We start from the raw sequence: 25058 nt of genomic DNA on the forward strand, positions 1-25058 counted from the left end.
GTCACAGTCAAGTAATACTTGTGGTTATTAGTAGATTATTATTTAGAAAATAATAGTAGAAAATTTGTAGATTCTTATTTCTAACTCAACACTGTATGTTACCAGATATTCAAGATGGCAAAAATCAGCTCTTTCATTTTGTAAATATCAGTTTATAACAATAACAACAACTGTTCACATACAGAACTTTATTTATTAATAAAGTAAATCATCATCATGATTTCGGGAGAAAAGTTTTAAAATGTTCAACCTTCATGTTAATGTAGGTTAGGTCACCCAAAGACAAAGCAAAGATATCAAAGTCATGGTCCAGGGTTACACTCATGAGAAACAAATACAAGACTTACGGGACTCGATAAGTAAAAACAAAGTAAACTGTATTCCAAATTCGTTTATATAAAAACATTAAAGATCACCTTAAAATAGTGTCCATCTTATGGGCATAGACTCATCTGCAATCGTACAAATATGATAAACTCAACTAATTACTTTCTGCAGCTTTTAATACAAATACAATTCCTTGCTGCTTTATGCAACTCAACAAAATATAAAGTGAAGCCGTTAGAAAAATATGGACCTTTCTGAATCTATATTGCATTTTAAATTTAAATTGGAAAATACAGTTCAGATCATATGAAACATGATTTCAGGTTTACATATTAGCTGTATCATAGAATATTAAATATGGTCTTTAGTTTGGCTGAAATGCAAAAATACGGTTAATTTCTCAACAGGTTAGTTAAAAATACTTTGCATTGATAGCAATGCTAGTCCTCGAACACCATGTAAGCAAAACATTTGTAAGTCATTTGTCTTTAGCGCTGCAAATATGCAGATCCTAACACTAAGCCCTTATATGCATCTGCTTTAAAGATAATGGAAGGGAAATCTCCATCATCTGTAAGATCTGTAATTTAAGCAATGGACAAACAGTCAAAATCTGCTTTCAACAGAAATAAAATTCAAGTAAACATTGCATATTTGATTTAAGCTAAGTTCTATTAACTTAGGGCACATTGGGTCATAACCACTAAATAAGTAAAAGGATTTAAAAAACTTCCATATGCAAAGATGAAACTGCGTTTGTAAGCAGTGCAAGTTTAGTGACCACTAAGCTGCAGCTGCTCTTTGGTTTGGCACAGTGACAGTGGTCAGATGTCTCAGGTACTGAATATTCAAGTCAGTTCGTACCCAGGTAAACCAAGACCTGTTTGGTTTACCAAACAGACCAAGTTTCCTGTCTTAATTTGTTTTTAATGGCAATGGCAAGACCTGAAATTCAACTGTTAATTTTCCCTTAAATTTCACAACTGTTCAAGTGCTTGAAGCAACGAAGATCGTACTAATAAATTTTGACAGGGCTTCATTTTGACCATTTCACCCCAAAGGTTGGCAGCTGTAGCAGCTGAAATACCAAGGAGACAGCCTTTCCTTGGTTCCCATCCCACTGCAGGCCCTTGCTGAATGGTCATTAACATGTATGAATAAACTTGGTCAATTATTTTAAAGTGTGGCAGACATTGGCCATAAATTAATTAAGCCAAAGGTAACAAAGGCTTTAGCTTGAAATTTCTGAAAAGGTGTATACTATGTTATTAAAAAAGATGATGTTAAATGACAGAAATTGAAAGAACTGAAAAAGACAAAAACACCAAAAAGCACCGAGATAGGTTAAGGGGAAGATTAAGTTTCCTCGGTTGTTAATCAGGTGCATCAAATCTTTTGACTTGAATATAGAAATGTCCATAAGAAGTACCAGAGGACATTTTTGAAAGCAGGCATATAAGTTTAAACATTTACCATTTCGTTATAATATGCAAACTGCCAGACTAAAGTGATGTTTCTGGTTGGAAACTGATACCCCTTAACTCTCATAAACATTTTCTAGAATCAAGATTATTAAGATTACCGTGTTGAAATAAAGATAGAAGCTGTATTGTAGTATTCCAAATTGTATTTTCAAAGCTAACTCATTCAAAGGGGAAAAAAAATTAACTTCCTTTTAAAATCTAGTAATATAGCCCATGAGGTTAGACAAATCCTGTAAACTGTAAACCTGCAATAGATGGCTATAAAATATATGCTACATTAGGAAATTCTAGAGCTACCCCTAGTATACTGTTGGGCGTCCAAAAATATTTGTTGGACAAATGTAAAGTAAGGTATTGTGCAGAATTAGAAATCGAAGAATGTTAAAGGTTGTCCTGTCCAAATCATAACAGCCCTTCCCCCACTCCCATTTTACAGAGGAGAAAACTAACTGGGATATTTATAGATGCTGGTTAAAATCCTACCCACTTCAGCAGCAATCAATCATTTTAGTTTTGACTGAACAGTATAAACAGGAGAAACATCAGTACATTGTTTCTCCTTATAGGATATGAATTCTAATCTTTAGAGTTAATGCAGCAATTTCTGTCACGTAGATTAGACTTCAAAAGGAAAAAGGGTAAGCAGAAAGGGGTTGCTGTTAGGAAGTCAGATTTAAAATCCTGCATTTAAAAGTGAAATCCACCTCTCAGAGAATGGAAGTTTTGAATGACTGCTCAGGTGAGAATTTGTTTCTTGACAGTGGCTAGGGTTAACTGTTATACTGAACAGTTTTACCCTCCATTCAAATGCATTTTAAGTTGCTGTCTAAGCTGTTACGGGATTAATGTAAAAAGTTTCAAAGCAAATTTCAGTCTTTACTTGAAATTTGAAAGTCAACTCAACAGTAGGTAACACTCTGAAAACATTTTAACAGCTTACTTATAGCTTTTTTTCTTCTAGTTACTTCAACACAGTACTACTGTGTCCAGTATTTCCATAGCACATGTAGCCTTTGTTTCCCTACCCGTATAAATACCCATGAAAGTTCAACAAAAAAGTGCATTAAAAGCAAACACAACAAATTTCTTGCACTGCCAAATTTTCTTTAAGCCTTGGGCACAAAACTATACAAATGGTTTAATTAATGCTTAGAACTAAGCCTTCAATGAATTATACAAATGTGCTCCAAATGATTATATTTAGGTATCTAAGTCCTTCTGAGTGTTAATTTATAGCCAAAAATAAAAAAATCTTTGTTAAAAATGTTGAAAAGTATAAAACAGTAACTATAAATTAGCAAACACCAAATCTTTTTTTTTAAAAAGCAGTTATTTTCTTTCTTACACAGTACAAGCAGCAGTAATTTGCATATTATTATTCACTTTCAGCCACCATACTGACCTAGATGTACTTCACTTAAGTTTTTAGCTTGTGTTTTTAGAGTGAATATTTATATGGATACTAAGAAACAACTCTAATAATGTAACCCAGGTATCAAAAAAATGCATATGTCATGTTAACATGTGACCTGATAGCTCATATTATGGCATCTCATGTTATTATGAGAAAATGTTACTTCCAAAAGAAAATGAAGTCTCTTTTGTAGCTGTGAGTCAATGCTGAACAAATGGGCTCATTTAAGATTAAGGCATCTTCCCGCTCTGGAGCAGTGCTTCTGTGGATCCAGCAATCTGTACAAAGGTTTCCTTTTTTAAAAAATATATCTTCGTTTATACTTCAATTATTTCATCCCATTGATTATTTTCTTGCAAATAAAACAAAATATCAGTCCACAATATGTTTTTATAAACCTACAAAACCAGAGACAATTGAATTATTAAAACTTGATTTTATATTTCTGAAAATAAGACTGATTAAACAGTTCTCTGGGCTAAGGTATAAAGCTGCTAATATAACAAGAAAGGAAATACTTTAATTCTACTAATATGCTCTTAATAATAATAAAGGTTTTTAGAAGCTGAAGACAAGGGCCAGATCTGACTGTCTCCCTGAAGCATCACATGAGCATTTTAATAGAGGCCGAGGCTTACATTTTTCCCTTACTGTTAACCCGGGTCTAAGCTCAGGAGACTGCTACTGGATGTCTGTGGGAATTTCAGTGAGGATTCTTAAATAGGAGTATCAGTCATCATTCCACCTATACGCAGAAGAGCGCAGAGCCAGGACCGGGAGCCCTGTCTGAGGAGGACCAGCTCTCCCTGGGGCTGCCGGTGACACATCATTATCGAGTGTGGCTCGGGCTGCTCCCTGCCCGCCGGGAGTCCCAACAGGGGCTGGTGATGTGCACACGGGCTCCAGGTCCTTGTAAGAAACTGAATGCTAATGACAAACACCCAGGAGGCAGTAGGTGTCCCTAGATGAGATTACAGATAGGAACAGGACAACTGGGGTAATTAAGGTGTGTTGTCTTATACTGCTAAGTGTGTATACTGTTAGGCAGCAACAGATAACCAATAAACACCACAGCAGGTTTTAAAAAACCTAACAGCTGCCCATGATGCTTCTGAGCCAGCGAGCTTAGCTTCCAACTGACACGTGCACAGCTGTCTTCTTGAGATCTCAATGTCCCTGCGGGTCAGTGTCAGCACTGCCCTCACAGGGCTCCTAGTCCTATTTAAGTAAACCTCCTCTGACTACTGTTGCTGGGCACAGAGACGGCATCATTGGTCTGCGTACTTAGCTACAGAGAACTGCTTTCTGCTGCATCTTTAACCAGGTAAATAACATCAATGAACCTCTTAAGTCTCAGTCACTCTTCTCTGGATCAAATTTCTTCAGCACTGGGCAAAAATCACCTTTTCCCCTTAAATAAATTAATAAGGTACCGTTTACTGAAAAGGTTAGTTGTCCATATGCCAATCCTAAACAATTTTTATTCATCTTAATCTACCAATAAATATTGAGTAAGACTGCTAGGAATGGGAAAAAAAACAGGAGGTAGGCAGCTGTAATCTTTCAATCTGTCCTGAGCTATTTGATACCATAATGGAAAGAATGAGAAAGACTCAACTGCAGACTCTTTTGAGAGTATGACATGCAAATATAGGGCAATTTTTGGAGAAATTACCTTTATACTGTCTTACCTTGCTCTTATTCAATTGATTAGTTATGAACAAGTGGTACTCAGTTTTCTATTGCCACTGTTACATGGTTATTTGTCCCTGTAAGCACATAATTATATATGACATGACAGAAAAAGAAGTATTAGGTTCCTAGCTAAATGGTAAAATTGATGATCACAGTAAAAGCAAGTCTTATGTAAGGACTAAATAGGTTTCTGGTGCCAACCATCGGTCTGCTGTTAGAACCCAGAAGGAAGGAAAGCAGTGCTAAGATCTGCAAGTCTGGTTTTCACACTAGGTGAAAATGTCCACTGGCTCTAAAGATGTTTAGCAGCAGTCATTTCAAGTCCAAAAACCTGATTTTCCCTTGACTTCATACTGAGAGGCAAATAACCTGGATGAAGGCCTTAATGATGCTAAGTTAAGAGAATTTAAATGCTACTGAAAGCCAAAACAAGAAGTCAGAAATTCTGACAAGAAGTTTTCAAGTTTTAGGCTCTTTCCTACAGTTACCAATGGATTTGAATGTCCAAACAATTTTCCTATAGTGCAAGAATATTATTACTAGTGTTATTAGGAACCACAGATATGTATAAAGCTAATAAATAGACTATATATTACAAACCCAGGCCTGATTCAAAATCCCACTTCTATCTTACCAACTGTTCTAGAACATATCCACAAATTCATGAAGTTATTAAGAGTCATCACTAAAAGGTTAAAATATTAAAATATACTCAGTGCACTCTTTTTATACTAAGAAAAGACAGCCAAAGAGTACAAGGCACTCCAAAATTATTATCTTTTCGGGGACTTCCCTCATGGTCCAGTGATTATAAAGACTTCACCTCCCAATGCAGGGGGTGCTGGTTAGATCTCTGGTCGGGGGGCTAAAATCCCACATGCCCTGTGCCAAAAAACCAAAACAAAACAGGAGCAAAGTCGTTAACAAGTTCAGTAAAGACTTAAAAAAAATTATTTTCAAATAAGCGAAAACTATGACCCTAAAGAATAACCTTGTTTAAACATTATCCAGAATATTGTGCCTAAACAACTTTCTACATCTGAGGTGATGAAATACATGGCCGGATAACAACAAGGAAAAACAAAAAACTGTGAACAGAAAAAAAACACAGCAGCAGTCACTACACTTCCTCACTGAACCCTCACCTCTGTGAAAGCTACAAGTCAACACTAACAGCCCACAAAGTAGACATTTTGTTTAAAAGTTTCAAATATTTTAGTATTTTAAAATATCACATAGTGTATTTTGCTTTTTCCACATTTATTAAGTCTGGTGGTTTTCATTTTAAGCAGACGAAGCAATGTTTTCAGATGACAAGCATTACCTGATCCGCCAACACCTTCTTCAGATCCACTCTCCAGCCACTGAGGGTCACTGTCCAACAGGCGGTTTTTTGATTCACTAAGCGGTTTGATAGGAAAGGGCTGATTTGAGCCAATACTGAAAGAAGAGCAAATTATTCAGTAAAGAGTTTAATGCTCGATTAAGGGTACTTAATTAATAAGCAGCAAATTAGTATTCCTTTTCCTAAATACGTAAGGGCAACGCATGAAATCTCAGCACTCTGAAAAAACTCCATCTTCAAAAGAAAAATATGCCCCCAACCCCCCCATTAAATGGCTCCCTAGACCCAAGAATCTGTACTCAGCACTGCCAACGAAAACAATTAGGCAAAAGAAAAATAGCTTCAGAGGCCAATCTGAAACGTGTTTAACAAGTTAATGCTAATCAAGAGCTGTAAGGTAGCACAGAACAGGTGAGGATCTAGGTCTGCGGCCAGGACAAAAAATTACCTGTCATTTCCCAAGTTTTCTGCTTTCTACCTCTGCAGTATAGATCTAAGGGGGAAAAATGATTCAGTGATTCAGTGCAGACTTATTTTTCTAGCTACGAGATCCAGGGAGGGAGGGAGTGGAGGAACACAAGAAGGAGGAAAAGGGAACTAATATTCTGGGGTATGCACTATGGGCCAGACACTGTGCTAGGTGCTTTCATAATCGCCAGCTTCACAACAACCCCGGAAATAGGATGAATCCTCCTTTCATAGAGCTGGCAGCCGAGGCTTAGACTAACTTGTTTAAGGCCCACAGGCCCACAGTAAACGTTAGAGCTGTGAGGTCCCAAAGCCTTAGGTTTAGGTTCTAAGGCCCATGTTCTAACAAAAGTAATCGGTGACCCCTTATCCCCCACAGTTTATTTCTGGAGTAAATACATTTCAAGTGTTTCACTTTGACAGAGGTACCTCTATCTTCTTTAAAATTTAATCTAAAATGAACTATTTCTCTGAATTTATGAATCAGTGTGCTTGCCATACAAACTCTGAGAAAATATCCTCTAAGATGAATAAGAAAAAATTTTGTATTTGTATTTTTGAATCCTCATTCATATTATTTTCACAGTGCAGTTAAAATCTGTTTATCAAAATAAAATGGAGAATAGTACAGTGACTAACTTCTTTGAAAATATAACTGATAGAAACCAACATAATCAAGTCTCAAAAGAGTCTCTGTTTCCAGGAAGACGCAGCACAGGTACGGGAGCCGTGCCTCCTTCTCTGCCCAGACACTTCCAGTGACACGAGCCTGTCTTGGCCCAACTACTAACAGCAGGCACTCATTTTCTTACTCTCAAAGTATTCCAGTTTGAATGGTTACCCTAAGCATATCAGCTGTATGCATACACTGACCCTCAGTTAAAAACCTGAACAGAATTTATCTTTCCTGTCTCTGCCGGCTTGCCACATTCCTACTGTATTTATCTAAGTGTAACACACACACACACACACACACACATAGATTGCTTTATAATGAATTCTGAAAAACTTAACAAGAAGAAGCACACCTTCTGGCATTTTCACTTTGGTTTGAGACAGAAGCTTGCTCTGGATCCGTCCCCACAAGGCGAGTCGGAAAACTGCAGCCGTCACCCTGGCTGCATAATGAAAAATACCAGCGATAATTTAATCATGCCACGTTAAATGAAAATGGTCAAATTTAACACCTGTTTTTCAGAAGCATGGTATAAAGGGATTACTATAACTTGTCATTTCAGAGAATAATTTCTAAGATTTCTAATTCAGAGGGTTATTAGACTTCACTGAGGACGTAAGTCTTTCTTTTATAATTTACATGCAGTTAAAAACAATATCTTCTATGATTATTAAAATTATGATGACTTAAAGTTATGATACCTTAAACAATAGATTCAAACATCTAGATAACTGACTTGCCTGTCACAATCATTTAAGATATCACAGATGCTCAAACTGAAATTCAAGATGTAAATTCCATATATTCATTCATTCAACAACATTCATTAAATAAATATTTACTGGATGGTCTAAGTACCATTTTAAATGCTAGGGATATATCACTGAATAAAATAAAATCTAAAAAAGTACAGCTATGCCTCACTTCCACATTCTTAAAACATCAAAACTGTGTCCAGCAGGGAGTTCCACTTCCAGCCAAGATGGATTAATGGGAAGATCTGACCTGCTGTCAAACAGCTGACAGACAACTGTTTTCCTAACAGGCCACACAGAACCGTGGTGTCTAAGAGAAGTGAAGTCAGCCAACAAGACGCAGTTCCTGTCAGAGTCTGAGCACCAGCGGGTGGGGAGGACTTGTGCTGGCGAGCAGGGCAAGGTGGTCTCGCTGAGCTGAGGGGACAGAGCTGAGCAAGAGGAAGATGTGCAGAGAAAGGGCTCCATGAATCTGCACAGGGTTCTACTTGAGCTTTGAGATGACTTCTCAGCCACTCGTGTGAATCTGGGAAAAGAGCAACTGCACAGTGGAGCCGCAGCGCACTGCCAGTGTCCACGCTGAGCCGCCAGAGCAGACAATCCGCACTGAACACGGGGATCAGGTGGGGACCTCAGTGGGCTCTCACCTTTGTTGTAGGATTAACTTGCCTGTGAGAAAACGCTACTCTACACCAACCTAGCAAAGGTTAAAACAAGCCTCAGGAGAATTCAGCTGAAACTCAAGTAACTTAACAGTCTGCCAAAACAAAATCCAACGTTCTTTAAAGGGAGACAAATTTTAAATAATCACAATTTGAAATGTCCACCATCCAATCAAAAATTACTAGGATTAAAAAAAAGTCAACAGAAAAGATTTAGAAATGACCATGAAAACCTGAAACATAACTTAAATGAAGAGAAACGTAAGATATGAAGAACCAAATTGAATTTCTGAAGCTGAAATATATATATATTTAAAATCTGAAATAAAAAACCTCACTGATGAGCTTAACAGTAGTCATTACAGAAGAAAAGATCAGTGAACTCACAGACATGTGACAGTAGAAACTATCCAACTTGAAGCAAAGAAAGAAGAATGATGGAAGAGCAAAGAGAGGGACAACAGCAACAACTAGTGGGTCTCAAGGGATGTTTAAGAAGAACCCGAAAAGCTAGTGGGCGGAGGGCACAGGAAGAGGGAAGCAGGCAGCAAAAACAATAGAAAATTATATCAAAATTACTCAGACTTAATCAAAACTAAAAATTCATAGATCCAAGAAGCCTAATGAACTCCAAAGAGGATAAACATAGGGGAAAGCATACAGAGGAATATAATAAGCAAACCACTTGTAACCAGTGATACAGACACAGTCTTAAAAGAGCCAGAGGGGGAGAGAGACAGAGTAATTTACAGGCACACCTCATTTTATTGTGCTTCATTCTGCTCTTGGCAGATACTGTGATTTTTATAAATTAAAGGCTTGAGGCAACCCTGCACTGAGCAAGTGTTCCAGTCCCATTTTTTCCAACAGCATTTGCTCACGTTGCATCTCTGTGTCACATTTTGGTAATTCTTAGAATATTTCAAACCCTCCATTAGCAAAAAGATCACAACTTGATGAAGGCTTAGACAATGATTAGCAGTGTTTGGCAATAAAATACTTTTAAATCAAAGTATGTACACTGTCCTTTTTTAAAAAAGATATAATGTTATCAAACACTTAACAGTCTATGGTTAGTGTAAATATTGCTTTTATATGCACTGGGAAACCAAAAAATTCATGACTCACTTTATTGTGAAACTTGCTTTATTGTGGGGGTTGGGAACCAAACCCACACTATCACTGAGGTGTGGCTGTACAAACAGTGGAATAAAGGTATTAATAAGAGGGAGGCTGATTTACTGACACAAACAACATAAGCCAGAGGATAAGGGAACATCTTTAAAGAAGAGAAAAAAAAAACACATGAGCCAAAAAAACCAACTGCCAACACTAAAATTTCTGTTTACGAGAAAAAAACCTTAAAAAATAAGTCTGGGTTCCAACCAGTCAGAGTGGAAAAACCTGAATATGAGAGATAACAGATAAAGCACACAGAAGAGACTGGTGCACTTCAAGGTGAAACACAGGAAGAAGACTGAACGACACGCGAGCTGCCCACCAGTGAGCCGAGGCAGAGACCCCAGCTGGCTGCAGACATGCAGCTGAAGTCCCTGCAGTGATGTGGGAGGGGGGTGGCAGAAGAAATACTTGAAGAAAAAGTGGTTAAAGGTATTTTTCCAAATTTGATGAAAGTTTAAGTTACAGATCCAAGAAACTCAACAATCCTAATCACAAGAGTCATGAAGAAAATGACATCATTTGCACAAAACCAGTGATAAACAAATTGTATGAAACTAGAGGTAAACAAAATCTTAAAAGTGGGCAGAGAAAAAAGTCATATTACACAAATAGAAAAAAGATAATGTCCACAAACTTCTCATCAGAAAAGATGCAAGCAACGTCTACAATTCTATACCAAGCAAAAATGCCTTTCAAAAATGAAGGCAATTGGGAATTCCCTGGGAGTCTAGTGGTTAGGACTCTGTACTTCCACGGCCAGGGCTCAGGTTTGATTCCTGGTCAGGGAATTAAGATCCCACGTGGTGTGGCAAAAAAGAAAAAGAAGGTAAATATGTCATTTTCAAACAAATAATAAGCAATACGGTTAATTAAGGGAAAAAAGAAAAAGGAACCCATAGCACTTATATATATGGTACTTGAATTTCAAATACTTTTTCCTTTTTTATAATGACTTTTGTGTATGGATGGCATAGGATGGCTGAAAATTTGGGAGAAAAGGAAATTATGAATCATTTTGAGCATATATTCTCATTTAAATTTGAGGTAAAAACTGCATTATGTGTTGGGTCTTCTTTAAGATACAACAGATTATATAACCTGTACTGGAAAAATCTCTGACGATATGGCTAATACACTCTTATGATTCTTTACTTCAAAAACTTATTTTCATTTTGAAGGATATGGAGTGATTATTATTTTCTATGAATCATCTTATTTTCCCCCCTAATTCTCATTAAAAAATATGCCCAAACTCTCCTTTATCCATAAAAAAATATGAAAAACAAAATACTTATGTAATCAAGATATTCTGAGTTTTCATTCTCAAGGCTCATAATATCATAATATACTGGATTCTCTGAATCCTAAGACATGTAACCAGAGAGAGACTGTCACAGATTCCATAATATCTGAGACATGCATTTTAGAAGCTACCTTGAAAATACTGGAAGCAGCCAATATTTCTTTTCATCACCAAAGACTTGTCTCCAGTTTTTATTGCATCCAAGTGAGAAACCATTTCCATCAGCTCCATATGAAAACATGGGTGCACGGAATGATTCTGTTTAGATATATTTAAAAAAGAAGAGTTAACCTATTTGAAAATTATAAGAGGGAAGAAAAGTATCAATTTTTTTGCTTTATATCTTTGATATAAAAACTATAAATATATAATATATACAAAAAATATAAATATATAACCTCTGAACACTTCATCACCTTTATAAAATCTACTGAAGTATGTTCAATATACCTTACTTATATATATATATTTAAGATATTCTATCTCTTGCAACTTCACTAATTCATTATGTATGAACTTCCTACTGTGAACCACAGTTCTAAAGTTTTGTGATTCCTAAATAATTATAACTTATGTAACCTACTTACCTATGGTTGTTCTGTTTTTTCCAACTAGCCAGCAGTGGTAGCTGAGAAGTGACAATACGCTGATGAAGAACATCGTAGACACAAAGAAAAGAAAAAGTACGTGGAATTTTGCACGTGTATCTGTGAGTTCATTCTGAGGAAAGAGAAAAGAAGAAGAATTACTTTTGAGAATAGTCAACCTCTAAAATATACTCTTATTATTTGGTTCTTTTTAATTACTGTTGAATTCACCAAAAAAAAAAAGCCAGGTATGAGAAGTAATAAAATAAATTAGATAATACATCCAAAAGCAACATGTCCCAAAGCAGAGAGCTGGTATTACCAAAGGGGCTTGCTTATACGTCAGGAAGAGTCACTTTAAAAACTGCTCTTAAATTTTACCAACACTTTCAGTAATAAAATAAAAAGATGAACGTTTTACTCAACATTTTTCTTTTACAGTTTACAGATATATTTAAGCCCTCCCCCAAATCTAGGATACATGAGGGTTTTCTCCATCTAAGCTAAAATATTTGCTTGTGGTAGTTATGTATGCTGCTAACCAGAAGCGAGCTGTGATAAAGCTCTTGTTGGACTTCCCCAGTCTCTGTTCTTGGAACACACTGGGAACAGGCTACCCCTGGAGCTGCTTCCATGCCTACCTTTAGAGTCCCTGCACATTCCTACAGAGCCTTTCCTGGTAATTCCCAATTCTGGTATATAAATTTGCCACAAGGTATTAGTGAATGAAAACAGCAACTCCATTACCTATCCTAATGGTCATATTCATCTCAACGGAAGCACATGTTCACCTAGAAGAAGTGAGGATCTAGCAAGGGGAGAATGAGAAGCCTCAAGGCAGTCACTCTCACAGCACAGGCCAACCACAGCCTCAGAGAACACGAGCTGCTCCTGCTTGACTTAAACACTGTTCATAGGCTAGTGAAGTGAAAGTGTTAGCAGCTTAGTAGTGTCAACTCTGCGAGCTCATGGACTGTAGCCCGCCAGCCTCCTCTGTCCATGGAATTCTCTAGGCAAGAATACTAGAGTGGGTCGCCACTCCTTTCTCCAGGAGATTGTCCTAACCCAGTGATCGAACCCGCATCTCTTGCACTGCAGGCAGATTCTTTACCATCTGAGCCACCAGGGAAGTCAGGCTAAGTGGTAGGTTTTTAGCATTAGGTATTTTTGATACCTATCTTTTCCTCTTGTCTTCTAGAGGAAACACAACTCCTTTTAAATACAAGTGATTCTTCTATCTCCCCATCTTGCGAAGCAAATGAGTATTACACATATTCACTATAAATGTCACAAAAAAAGATGGCAAGAATGTCATGGCAGTAATGTATTTTACCTTTGGACAACTCTCTGTAGATTTCCTGCGGCAAAGCTTGTACAAATAGAGACAGTGTATTAAGAAACCACTTTTTATACAAAATTATCCTGCGCACTATTGTTGTAAACCTTTCACGTCTTGAAGGGTCCCTAAGTTGTAGCTCTTTAAACGTCACTGATGACATTTTCACAAGAAAACACAAAAGACAAGGACATTCTGCTCTCCAAGCACATTTAGGGTACACTTTATACAACCTTCCACAAAATTTTTAAAACAGATTTGTATCCAGAAAAGAATAAAATTAATTTTGCTTAGCACATAAGCTTTTTAAAAAACTTCTGATGAGCGGTTTCTGAAAACCAGACCTGGTCCCTTCTGTCTTGCTTCACTGGTGGACAGCAGCCTTGGGAAAGGTGCCCTCACCTACCATGTGGTCTAGTTCCTGCACAGCATCCCGAGGGGCCCTGAGGAAGTCAGACGGCCTCACCCCTCTGCTCCCCACTCTGACCCTGGTAACACCCCCAAAGGCCCTCTCCCCTGGGGCCTCCTCCTAGGCTGCACCAGTCTCCCTCTGGCTCAGCCTCACAAGCCTCCTGGCACTGGCTCCTCCTCTTGGGCCTTGATTCTAAAGTAATACATGCTTCCTCTGTCTGAGACATTCTTCTCTCAGGTATCCATTAAGTTCCGTCATATCTTTGTCAACTATTACCATCTTACTGAGGCCTAACATGACATTCCATCAGTTTCAGGAGCTCAACATAACAATTCCACACACGTCTATAATTGCAGAATGATCACAACAGTAAGTCTAGCTGACGTCCAACACCACAGTCACAGAATCTTTTTTCTTCTGATGAGATCTTTCCAACTCAAACTCTTAAAGACTTTCAAATATACTTATTCACTATAGTCACCACGTTGGACATTACATCTCCAGACTTATTCTGACCACCTTCACCCACTTTACCCATTCTCTACCCCATACTTCTGACAACCACCAAAATGTTCTTTTTGTCTATGGGGCTTTTTTTTTTAATTCCGCATATAAGTTAGATAATACAGTATTTGTCTTTCTCTGACTTGATTCAATTAATAAAATGCCCTCAAGGTCCATCTGAATTGTCATAAATAGCAAGACTTCCTTCTTGTTTTGTGGTAGCAGAATATTCTATTGCACTTTAAAAAATTTTTGTTTATTCTTGGTTGTGCTGGCTCCTTGCTGCTGTGCATGGACTTTTCCTAGTTGCAGTGAGTGGGGGCTACTCTTCACTGCAGTACACAGGTTTCTCATTTGTGGTGGTTTCTCTGCTGGGGAGCACAGGCTCCAGATGCGTGGGATTCAACAGCTGCAGCACATGGGCTCAGCGGTTGCGGCGCATGGGCTTAGCTGCTCCATGGCATGTGGGATATTCCTGAGCCAGGAATTGAACCCCTGTCCCCAGCATTGGCAGGCGGATTCTTATCCATTGGACTAAAAGTGAAGTCCTCCACGGCGTATTTATACCACAAGTTCTTCATCCACCAGCGTAAACCTAAGTGTTTTCATGTCTTGGCTGTTGTAAATAATCTGTGACACAGGGGTGCAGATATCTTTGTCAGTGTTTTCGTTTTCTCTGGATATATTCCTAGAAGCAGAATTTTTGGATCATGTGATATGATAGTTCTAATTTTAATTTTCTGAGGACTCCTCAAACCATTTTTCATAATAGCTGCACTAATTTACATTCTCACCAACACACAAGGGTTCTCTTTTCTCCCCATCTTTGCCAAAACTTGTTATTTCTCGTCTTTTTGATAACAGCCATTCTAACAGGTATAAGGTGATATCTTGTTTTTTAGAAATACTTTCACTTATTTATTTGGCTGTGCCAGGTCTTAGTTGTGGGACGGAGGATTTTTAGTTGTGGCATGTGAACACTTAGCTGCGGAATGTGAGACCTAGTTTCCTGACCAGGGATCAAACCCGGGCCCCCTGCATTGGGAGTGTGGAGTCTTAGCTACTGCAACCCACAGGGAAATCCCACTGATGTGGTTTTGACTTGCATCTCCCTGATGATTAGTAATCCTGAGCATCTTTTCTTGCATTTGTTAGCTATCTGTATGTCTTCTCTGGAGAAAGGTCTATTCAGACCCTCTGACCATTTTAAATCTGGTTGTTTTGTCTTCTTATTGCATTAAGTTGTGAGTTCTTTATATATTTTGGATATTATGCCTTATCAGATACATAATTTGCAAATATTTTCTTCCATCCAGTAGGCTTTTTTGTTGATAGTTTCCTTTTCTGTACAGAAGCTTTCAGTTTGATGTGGTCTCACTTGTTGAGCTTTCTTTCCTTTTGTGGCTTTCATGTTTGGTGTCAAATCCACACAAGTCACTGCCAAGGCTGATGTTGAGGAGCTCATCCCCGTGTCTTCTAGGTTTACAATTTCAGCTCTCAAGTTCAAGTCTTTAGGAGCTGACTTTTGTCCATGATGAAGGACTAATGCTCAGTTTCATTATTCCACATGTGGCTGTACAGGTCTCCCAACACCATTTACTGAACAGACTTTTTCCCATTGTATATTCTTGGTTCCCTGTCATAAATTGATTGATGCTTAGGTTGATTTCAGGGCTCTCTTATTCTGTTTCATTGATCTATGTGTCTGTTCTTATGCCAATAACATACTGCTTTGATTACTATAGATGTGTAATATAGGAAGCGAAATACCTCTACCTTTGTTCTTCTTTTTCAAGACTGTTTTTGACATTTGCAGCCTTTTGTGGTTCCATACAAATTTTAGGGTTGTCCTACTTCTGGAAAAATGTTATTGGAATTTTAATGGGAATTGCAATGGATCTGCAGATTACTCTGGGTAGTATTTATATAGTATTAGTATTTTAAACAATATTAATTCTTCCAATCCATGAGCACAGATTATTTTTCCATTTATTTGGGTCTTCTTCATTTGCTGTCATCAATGACTTATACTTCCCAATATATAGATCTTTCATCTTTTTGGTTAAAGTTATTCCAAGGTATTTTATTCTTTCTGATGCAATTGTAAATGAGACTGTTTCCTTAACTTCTCTTTCTAAAAATCTGTATTAGTGTACAGAGATGCAACTGATTTTTGAACATTGATTTTGTATCATACGACTTCAATGAACTTGCTTATTAGCTAACAGGTTTTTTTGGGGTAGAGTCTTTAGGATTTTCTAATATAATATGTCCTCTGCACATAGAGACAGCTTTACTTCTTCCTTTCATATCTGGATGCATTTTATTTCTTTTTCTTGCCTAACTGCTCTAGTTAAGACCTTCCATATTATGTTGAATAAAAGTGGCAAGAGTGGGTATCCTGGTCTAGTTCCTGATATGAGAGGAAAGCTTTCAGCTTTTCCCCACCGAGTATGATGTCAGCTGTAGGCTTGTCAATATATGGCCATTAAACTAAGGCACGTTCCCACTATACTAATATTGTTGACAGCTTTTACCATAAGTGGATGTTGAATTTTGTCAAATGCTTTTTCTGCCTCTATTGAGATGATCATATAATTTTTATCCTTCATTTTGTTAATGGGGTATATCACACACACTGCTCCACAGATGCTGAACCATCCTTGCATCCCTGGAATAAATCTTACTTGATCAGGGTGCGTGTGCTCCTTTTAATGTATTGTTGAATCTGGCTTGTTAATATTTTATTGAGAATTTTTAAAAATCTATGTTCAATGGGGATTTTGGCCTGCACTTTTCTTGTGGTGACCTCATCTGGTTTTGGTATTAGGATAAAATATTGACCTTATAAAATGAGCCGGGAAGTGTTCTCTTGTCTACTTTTGGAAAGAGTGTGAGTTGGATCAGTGTTGGCTGTTCACCTGTGAAGCCACAGGTCCTGGACTTTTGGAGGTTTTTGATTACTCAGTCTCTTTACTATTAATCAGTCTGTTCAGATTTTCTCTTCCTTCATTATTTGGTCTTGGTAGGTTGTCCATTTCTAGGAATTTATCCATTTCTTCTGGGCTGTCCAATTATTTGGCATATAATTGTTCAGAGAAGTCCCTTTGACCCTTTGTATTTATCAGCTGTAATGTCTCCTCTTTCTTTTTCTTCTTGGTGAGATTAGCTGAAGGTCTCTCTATTCTTCAAGAAACCCAGCTCTTAGTTTTAGTTATCTATTTAGTTTCTATTTCACTTATTTTCACTCTGATCTTTGTTATTTCCTCCCTTCTATGAACTTGCAGCTTTGTTCTTTTTCTAGTTCCTTGAGGTGTTAAGTTAGGTTATTTGAGATCCTTTCTTACTTCTTAGTTTATCTCTATGAAGTTCCCTCTTAGAACTGCTTCTGCTGCATCCCAGAACTTTTTTTATGTTGTATTTCCATTTTCATTTATCTCAAAAGTTTTTGATTCCTTCTTTGACCAAATGGTTGTTCAGCTGCATGTTGTTTAATCTAAATATATCTGTGACTTTTCCAGTTTATTTTTCTTAAAATTGATTTCCAGTTTCATACCACTATGGTTAGAAAAGATGCTTGCTATCATTTCAATATTCCTAAAATGACAAGACACGTTTTGTGACCTAACACATGACCTATCACAGAGGATGTCCCATGTGCACTTGAGAAGAACATGTATTCTGCTGCTTGTGGATGGAGTGCTCTGTCCACTAAGCCCCTCTGGACTAAAGGGTCATTTAAGTCTAATACTTCTTTATTTCATTTTTGTCTAGATGATCCATCCATTGATCAAAGGCCCTTACAGTGATCTTGCTATTTCTCCCTTTACTTTCACCCTTTATTTCTGTCTACTGTCTTACTCTCTTATTCCTCCCTTTACTTCTGTTAATATTGACTATATATTTAGGTGCTCATTTGTTGAGTGCACAAATAATCTTCTCTCGGATATCCACTAACTTCCTCCAAGTCTCACTCAAATCTAATCTTCTTACTGAGGTCTACTGTGATCAATGTTTTTAGTACTATAACTTGCCCATTATACCCACCTGCCCCACACACTTGCTAAGTCCTTTACCCTGATACACTTTTTTTACATAGCATTTAGTTTCCAATATACAACACAATTTGCTTATTTACTCTGGTTACTGTTTGTTTAGTCCTTCTCAAAAGTAAGTTCTACAATGACAGAATTCTTTGTCTGCTTTGTACTTTGATATATCCAAAGTGCCTAGAACATATGTGCCTGGCACATAATAACTGTTGAAAAATGAAGAGAAAAGCAGACTTAAGTTATTAGTCTTTCCTTACTCATCATGAATCTTAAAATGTTTGACAATATTTACTTTATCATTAACAAATCATTACATGCAAACACTGCTGAAGTTTCTGATAAAGAAATGTAACATTCTGTAATTTGGACTTCATTCATCTGGCACTAATTCAACCTTCACTTTATTTACCTAACTTCTCCAATCGCAGTTTACAACTCTGAAAGCTGGAATAATAAGAGCTCCTTCTGCATTAACTATATTTTCTTCTTTTCTGCAGCCTCAATGCTCCGAGCATCTGGATCCTAGCTGACTGGGGATAGAGTGCCTCTCCCAGGGCTATCCGTTTCTTAAAGAGACAGCAAGGAATGTACTTCTCAAACTATATACTAATCAGTCCAGAGCCCACACTCCAAAACACCTCCAGTTACTTGGCTCTCACAGTCCAGTGGGCAATACTACCCTGCCCTACTCACACCAAACAAGGGACTGCCTGGAGCCCCAGAGACCACTGAGGTTACTCAAACTAGCTAACCCTATGTGCACTTACCCTGCCTCACTGTGCCTCTCCCATGGACACTAGTGAAGGCTCTAGCCCTCATGCCTTCGACTTCCTGAGCATCTCTGGTGCTTCCCTGTGTGGGCCTGCATAGTGTGGTGGGAACCCTCCCTTGGAACTGTGAGTAACAAGCTATCTTTTCAAAGATCATCACCTCCTGATCTGTCAGTTTCACCACACCCGAATAAAAATAAAACCTACATTTTAAAATACCTTCATAGGGTTTTTAAGAAGAGTAAATACAAAAGTACCTTTTAACCACAATAACCCCCACCTTCAAAATCAAAGACTTAAATGGAGGGAAAAAAAAAATGCTAGAAGAAAAGTTGGATGAATATTTGTATAAATTTACAGTGACCAGGATAAAACTAGAAATCATAATTAAAAAGTACTATTTAAAAAATATAAAACTGATTTAGTAAAAACGGAGTTATAAAACATCAATTAAAGTGGGAAAACATTTGCCACTCACCATAGGAAAATGATTAATATCTATAGAGACAGGAAACAGATTAACAGTTATCTGAGGCTGGGAGTTTCAATTTTATTACTGTAAAAACTTCAGTAAGCCTCATCAACTCAAATGAAAGGAACTATGTCCCTAAAATTGAAAGACCATTGTTAAGAGTATGGTTGAAAACAGTCTGAATTACTAAAAGAAACTCACTATGTCCTGTGTAATACTCATTTATTCACAAATAAACATGTATATAGGAAGGGAAATTTTAACCCCATTTGTCTTCTGAGCCATAATAAATTCTAATTAGTACAATTAATTTGTCTACTTATAATACAGAATGAAGGAATTATTTATAAAATACCATCTTAAAAAATCTTAAATATATGTTTTAAGATAGAAAAAAGACTTACCGTCCAAAATTTTATAAAGTACTGTAAAACTGTTGTAGCCACGAAAAGGCAATATAACAGAGAGTAGAACAAAAAGAGCAGGAAGAATTTGTAATTTGAAAATCCCACACAGTTATTCACCCTAGAAGAACAAACAAAATCACATTGTAAAAACAAGACAAACTTAGAGAAACAAAACTAGAATGGTGTCTGCCAGGGACTTTCAGGAGGGGAGCAGGGAGATATCTAATGGGGACAGAGTATCAGTTTTGCAAGATGAAACAGTTCTGTATACTAGTTGCGAAACAACAGAACATGCTTAACACTGCTGAACTTGTACATTTAAAAATGGCCAAGGGGGTAAATTTAATGTTTTTTTAAAAATCATGATGAAAACAAATAGGACATATCAAAAAATGTAAAATCATTGTAACTATAAATGGTTCATTTGAGAAGAAAGGGGAAGTGTCATAATTGTGGATGTGTGTTTTAAATTAATTCTGTAAGAATTTGGAATTTCAATTTTAATTCTGTCTACAATTTTTTGGGTTAATAACACCAGAATATATTTTTAAGAAAAACATGTAAACAGAAACATAAAATTACATCAGTCTTGATACCTATGAGTAATTAAATTGACCTTCAAAATTTAGGAACACTGAGATCAATCACTCTAAATAAATACCCTCCTTCCCACTTCCCCACCTCATGTCATCTCCTTTGTGTTTTATACATACCAAGGACAGTGATGGTCCATCTTAAGAATACACCTAAGAAACAAATGAGCAGAAGAAAATCCATGTAGAAAAATTCCACTAATTCTAATTTGATTTTCTTTTTTTTTTTGGACTTAAAATTTTCCCTTTCACAATACATCTTAGGAAAACCAACCCAGCAGAATTAGGTTAGAGACAACTTCTGTTATTTCACATAGGTAAGAGGCAGTGATTTTTCATACTGAGAATTGAGCTGAACAGGGCCGGCTGCCTTGAACCACATAAACAACACTGTAATAATACACAGATAAGATGCATATAGCACTTGGAACAGTAGCTAGATGTAGTTTACAGTCAGCTGAGGAAGACAAAAGGGAAAGTTATTTTAAACATGTGCAAGTCATAAAAGCACAACTTTGGAAACAAACAGTGTTCAATGAATGGGCCTGTAGGTAGTCCGTCTTCCCACAGATTTATTACAATTCTATCCCATGTATAAAAACCACTGTATTTTATAATCAGAAAAAAAAAATCCCCACGTTTGTCCCTCAGTATATGCAATGTATATTTGCATAAAGTTAGACAATAAGTAAGATTAAATGGCCTGCCTCACTGAAGTTCAAGGACTCACTGGGATTCTCACACTAAGAGTCTTTCTTTCAACACACCACCTTCTCACAAGAGCGTTAAGAGATAAAATCTTTCACATTTTAGGGGGAATAACTTCAGTTAGGTGGTAACTGAAAGTAATATTTTTGTGGTTTGTTAGGTTTTAACACCAACATTAATAATAAAAGCAAGAAAACTGTCATGGTCTTTTTAACTCAGGAAATAAAATTTATCTTTCTCATAGGGGAATTACTTACTTGCTCATCAATATTACATTTAAATATAAGCAGAAAAAGTACACATACTTAAAGATCTAAGTGGTGTAGGAACTGTTATCTGAAGTGACTTCAGCAAGTGTTCTGGCTTGTGTATGGATTCCTGTCAGCTCTGCATACAGAGCAGTACCAGGAGCCGAGGCAGTGTCCTGGGCAAGTTTCTCCCCCTGTCCTCCCCACACCAGTTCCGGTCCTGGGTTGATGACAGCCAATGAGGAGCACTTACATGTCACACGCTGAGCAGTGATGTGCACGGTCAGGCTTAATCAGCTGACATCTTTCACAGTATCTGATGGCTACATTTAAGAATTAAAAGAAAGTTGTTGAGGATATATGTTTTAGAGTTGAGTTAATACGACTATAAAATTTGCTTTCATTTTTTATAAACAACTCTGGCAAACTGACAACTGATAATTTAAAAATAATACCAATAACTAAACAGAATTTTTGAGAAGATTTTTGAAGGGTCTTAGATGAATGAGTAGACAGAAAAACTGAAGTAAACAGCAATCAGAAAAACTGCATTTTCCAGGGTGTTTTGCCAGAAGAATAATGTTGCCAGTGACAGAAATGAGCTTGATGGGGTGAGGGGGTGGGTACGGGAGGAGGGTTAGGTTATTTTTCTCGCTCTTCAACAAGCAGTCAGAGTCTCTACTCTGAGACAAACACTGCTTCATGCTGAGAATATACAGTTGAACATGACAGACTTCCCTCCTGCCCCCAAGGTGTTAGGTTTTGTCTGGCTTGAATTTGGACAACAGGTCACTCAGGAACCACTGTCCTTTGGAAGCTGGAAATACAAGAATGGAGCTCGAGTGGGCACACATGCCAAGGTGAATGTGAAGCCCTGACAGTGGTCTCCATGGGCCCTGGGGGAGGGCTGGGCAGTGCCCTTCTGAAACCCTCACTCATTGACATGGTAGATGTGTGACCCTAAGTGCAGCTGCCATCCCCTGCTGTCTGACAAGTGAGTGTTAGGGTGACCACAGCCTTGAGTCTGCTAACTCATATGAGAAAAAGGTTTAACTCAGCCCTGAAAACTATTCAGAAAACAAATTATTTGAGACACAGTAAACTAAACATCACAATACTGTGGTGTCAGAATCCCATGGCTGAAAACAGCTGAAGGAACTATATGAAAAGAATGGGACAAAAGCACCTTGTGAGGCAGGGTTAAAAAGTGTAGGAGAATAAACATTCAAGAATGCAAAAACAACTAGAACAGAAAAGCACAAAGAAGTTTTTTAAGCAGCTAGACTGACAAAAAGCCACTAAGCTTGGTTAGGAAGAATGAAAGCCAGCTGCCTGGAACCTGCTGGAAAGGAAAAGAGGCTGGGGTGCAGACAAGTTACAAGGAGACTTCCAATCGTGGGGAAGAAAACACAGAGTCTAGGTTGGAACACATCAGAACCTAACCTTTGTAGCTGTTTTTAAGAGGAGATGTACTCTGAAGTACACCTGCCAGCAGAAGGAAGAAACAGGCTGGAAATTTTTAAGAAGCAAGGGAGAAGGAAAGACAAAGGTCAGCGATCTCTATGCAAGTCTCATAAAAGACAAGAATGCTGACACCAGAGGCAGAGCCCCAAGTCCAGAGGCAGCCAGACTCAGCCACCATGATTCACACTGGTTCTCTCCCACTTACTCCCTTGTGACCTTGATAGTAACTTACTTGCTAAAGACTCAATTTCTGCTTTTGTTAAGTGCAAATAATATCAAGTGTAGTAGACTATTGTGCAAATTAAAAAAAAAATCTTCTGAAACTTATCAAATTCTCAGTAAAGCAATTATTATTGTTATGATAATATTATTTCTGATAAAACATGAAGTGAAGCTCTAGGATGGGAAAATTACTGAAGAGAAGAAAAGGGAGATTTTTCAAGTGTATATATAAGCAGGCATTACAGAGAACACCCAGGAACAGCTTCGCCCCACAAATGCCTACTGAGTGCCCGGGGCAATGCTCACTGTGTTAGGACGATGGGCAGAGCTCCAGCTGCCAGAGCTCCAGCACCGAATTAGGTTGTGAGGACAACAGAGACAACCACCAGACAGCAAGCTGGGATCAGCAAGGTAAGACGCTGAGAAGTCTGAAGAAGACTGTAAAGCTCACTTTTTGTTCAAGTGAACAGAAACGGCTGAAGAGGTAGACGGCGAATTAAAATTTTAAAGTACTGACAGATTTAGAGAGGAGAAAACAATCATTCGAGGCAGACAAAACAACGTAAAAGTTAAAAGTGGGGAAGGAGAGTTTTAGTAGAGCTGACCCAGGAAACGGTGCAGGACGAGCCAGAGAGAAACACAGGCCATATCCAGACTGTGGTCAGGGGAGTTTTAGGAAGACTCATTTTTGTTTCCTTAATAGGTAAGACGTCCACATGGTTCTGCTTCTGTTAGGCACATGATTCAAAAAGCACGGGAAGGAATTTAGCGAAAGTTGCCACCCCTGCTGTGCAGGCAGCGCCATGCCATCACGTTCACTATCTCTGGTCCGGAAAGGTCCACTTCGTATAATGTGTGGTTCTATATTTTATTTTTTAAAGGATGTATGGCATTATTTCCATAAAAAGAAAAGACCCAACGTTTGGGATTCTAAGCAGTAGAAATGCAGTATAAAACAGTGCTCAAGGGCAGAGATTGTCTGCAGTCAGAAGATAAGGCATGAATCCCAGACCCTGCCACTCAGGGACTTTAGGGACCTCACGTGTGTCACCCCTTCATCTCTAACATGGGGAAAAGCGCGGTGCTGTCTCAGGGTGGCTCTGAGGGGTAAATGATCACAATAAAGTGCCCAGCCTAATTCTGGTATAATAGTCAACAGATGAAGGGTATTATTCAAATTAGTAGAAAGCCATTATAATGAATGAAGAGTAATAAAGATTTAAGGGTAAAGATTTTACCTCAGTGGCTTTCAACTCTTTGGAGTTACTGCTCTGAAAATCAGATCTTTCTATGAACAGGCTACTTCAAGAAGTACCTAAAATTCTGTATATAATCTCAGAGCTTCATAAATCCTCTAGAATCTTGGTCTTGGGGTTAAAAACATCTACAGAATTTCCTGGCAGTCCAGAGGTTAGGACTCTGAGCTTTTATTTCAGGATGGCAGGGGACATGGGTTTGATCTCTGGTCACCAAACTAAGATCCTGCATGCCTCCTGGCATGTACCAAAAAAAACCTGTCTTATCTATGGAACTACAACTACTAACAACTGCGGTGAACTAGGCATTTTATAGTTAAACATAAGGATTACTTTAAACTAGCTTTTATGTACTGAAAGTATATTACTATACACCAAGATCTACACTCAGTGTTTGTCTCATCACCTCTGGAGATTTAGGTGCTAGCATTCTCATTTTAAAATGAGGAAACTGGGCTTAGAAAGTCTAAGTGATTCTCATGGCACTAGTAACTAAGAAGCTGGGGTTTGATCTGAAATCCATGGTTTCATTCTACACAGTAATATACTGGTTGTGCAAAAGGACAGTCCAGGCATACCTGGTTTCATTGTGTGTCATAGACACTGTGTTTCTTCACAAGCTGACAGCCTTTGGGGACCCTGCTTTGAGCAAGTCGACTGGTGCCATTTTCCCAACAGCATTTGCTCACTTTGTGTCTCTGTGTCACATTTTGGTA

General features: G+C 37.8%; 1 protein-coding gene across 2 annotated transcripts in view; it reads right to left on the bottom strand.

Moving 5' to 3' along the window:
- Positions 1–173: 173 nt before the first annotated feature.
- Positions 174–25058, bottom strand: part of ZDHHC20 (zDHHC palmitoyltransferase 20) — a 57740-nt gene continuing 32855 nt past the window's right edge. Inside the window, exons 5-13 of one of the 2 annotated variants that reach the window (XM_055426395.2) lie at positions 21654–21723; positions 20565–20597; positions 19849–19969; positions 11899–12031; positions 11443–11569; positions 7762–7851; positions 6245–6360; positions 4917–4994; positions 174–3623 (exon numbers count right to left, since the gene is read on the bottom strand). In XM_055426395.2, coding sequence (XP_055282370.1) covers positions 4957–4994; positions 6245–6360; positions 7762–7851; positions 11443–11569; positions 11899–12031; positions 19849–19969; positions 20565–20597; positions 21654–21723 — 728 coding nt within the window. In that variant the 3' untranslated portion in view covers positions 174–3623; positions 4917–4956. The remainder of the gene's footprint in view (positions 3624–4916; positions 4995–6244; positions 6361–7761; positions 7852–11442; positions 11570–11898; positions 12032–19848; positions 19970–20564; positions 20598–21653; positions 21724–25058) is intronic. The other variant, XM_055426396.2, reaches the window with a different exon arrangement.

Source organism: Moschus berezovskii, chromosome 13 (genome assembly GCF_049115385.1).
Source record: "Moschus berezovskii isolate FMDL1 chromosome 13, NW_MosBer_1.0, whole genome shotgun sequence".
Taxonomy (NCBI): domain Eukaryota; kingdom Metazoa; phylum Chordata; class Mammalia; order Artiodactyla; family Moschidae; genus Moschus; species Moschus berezovskii.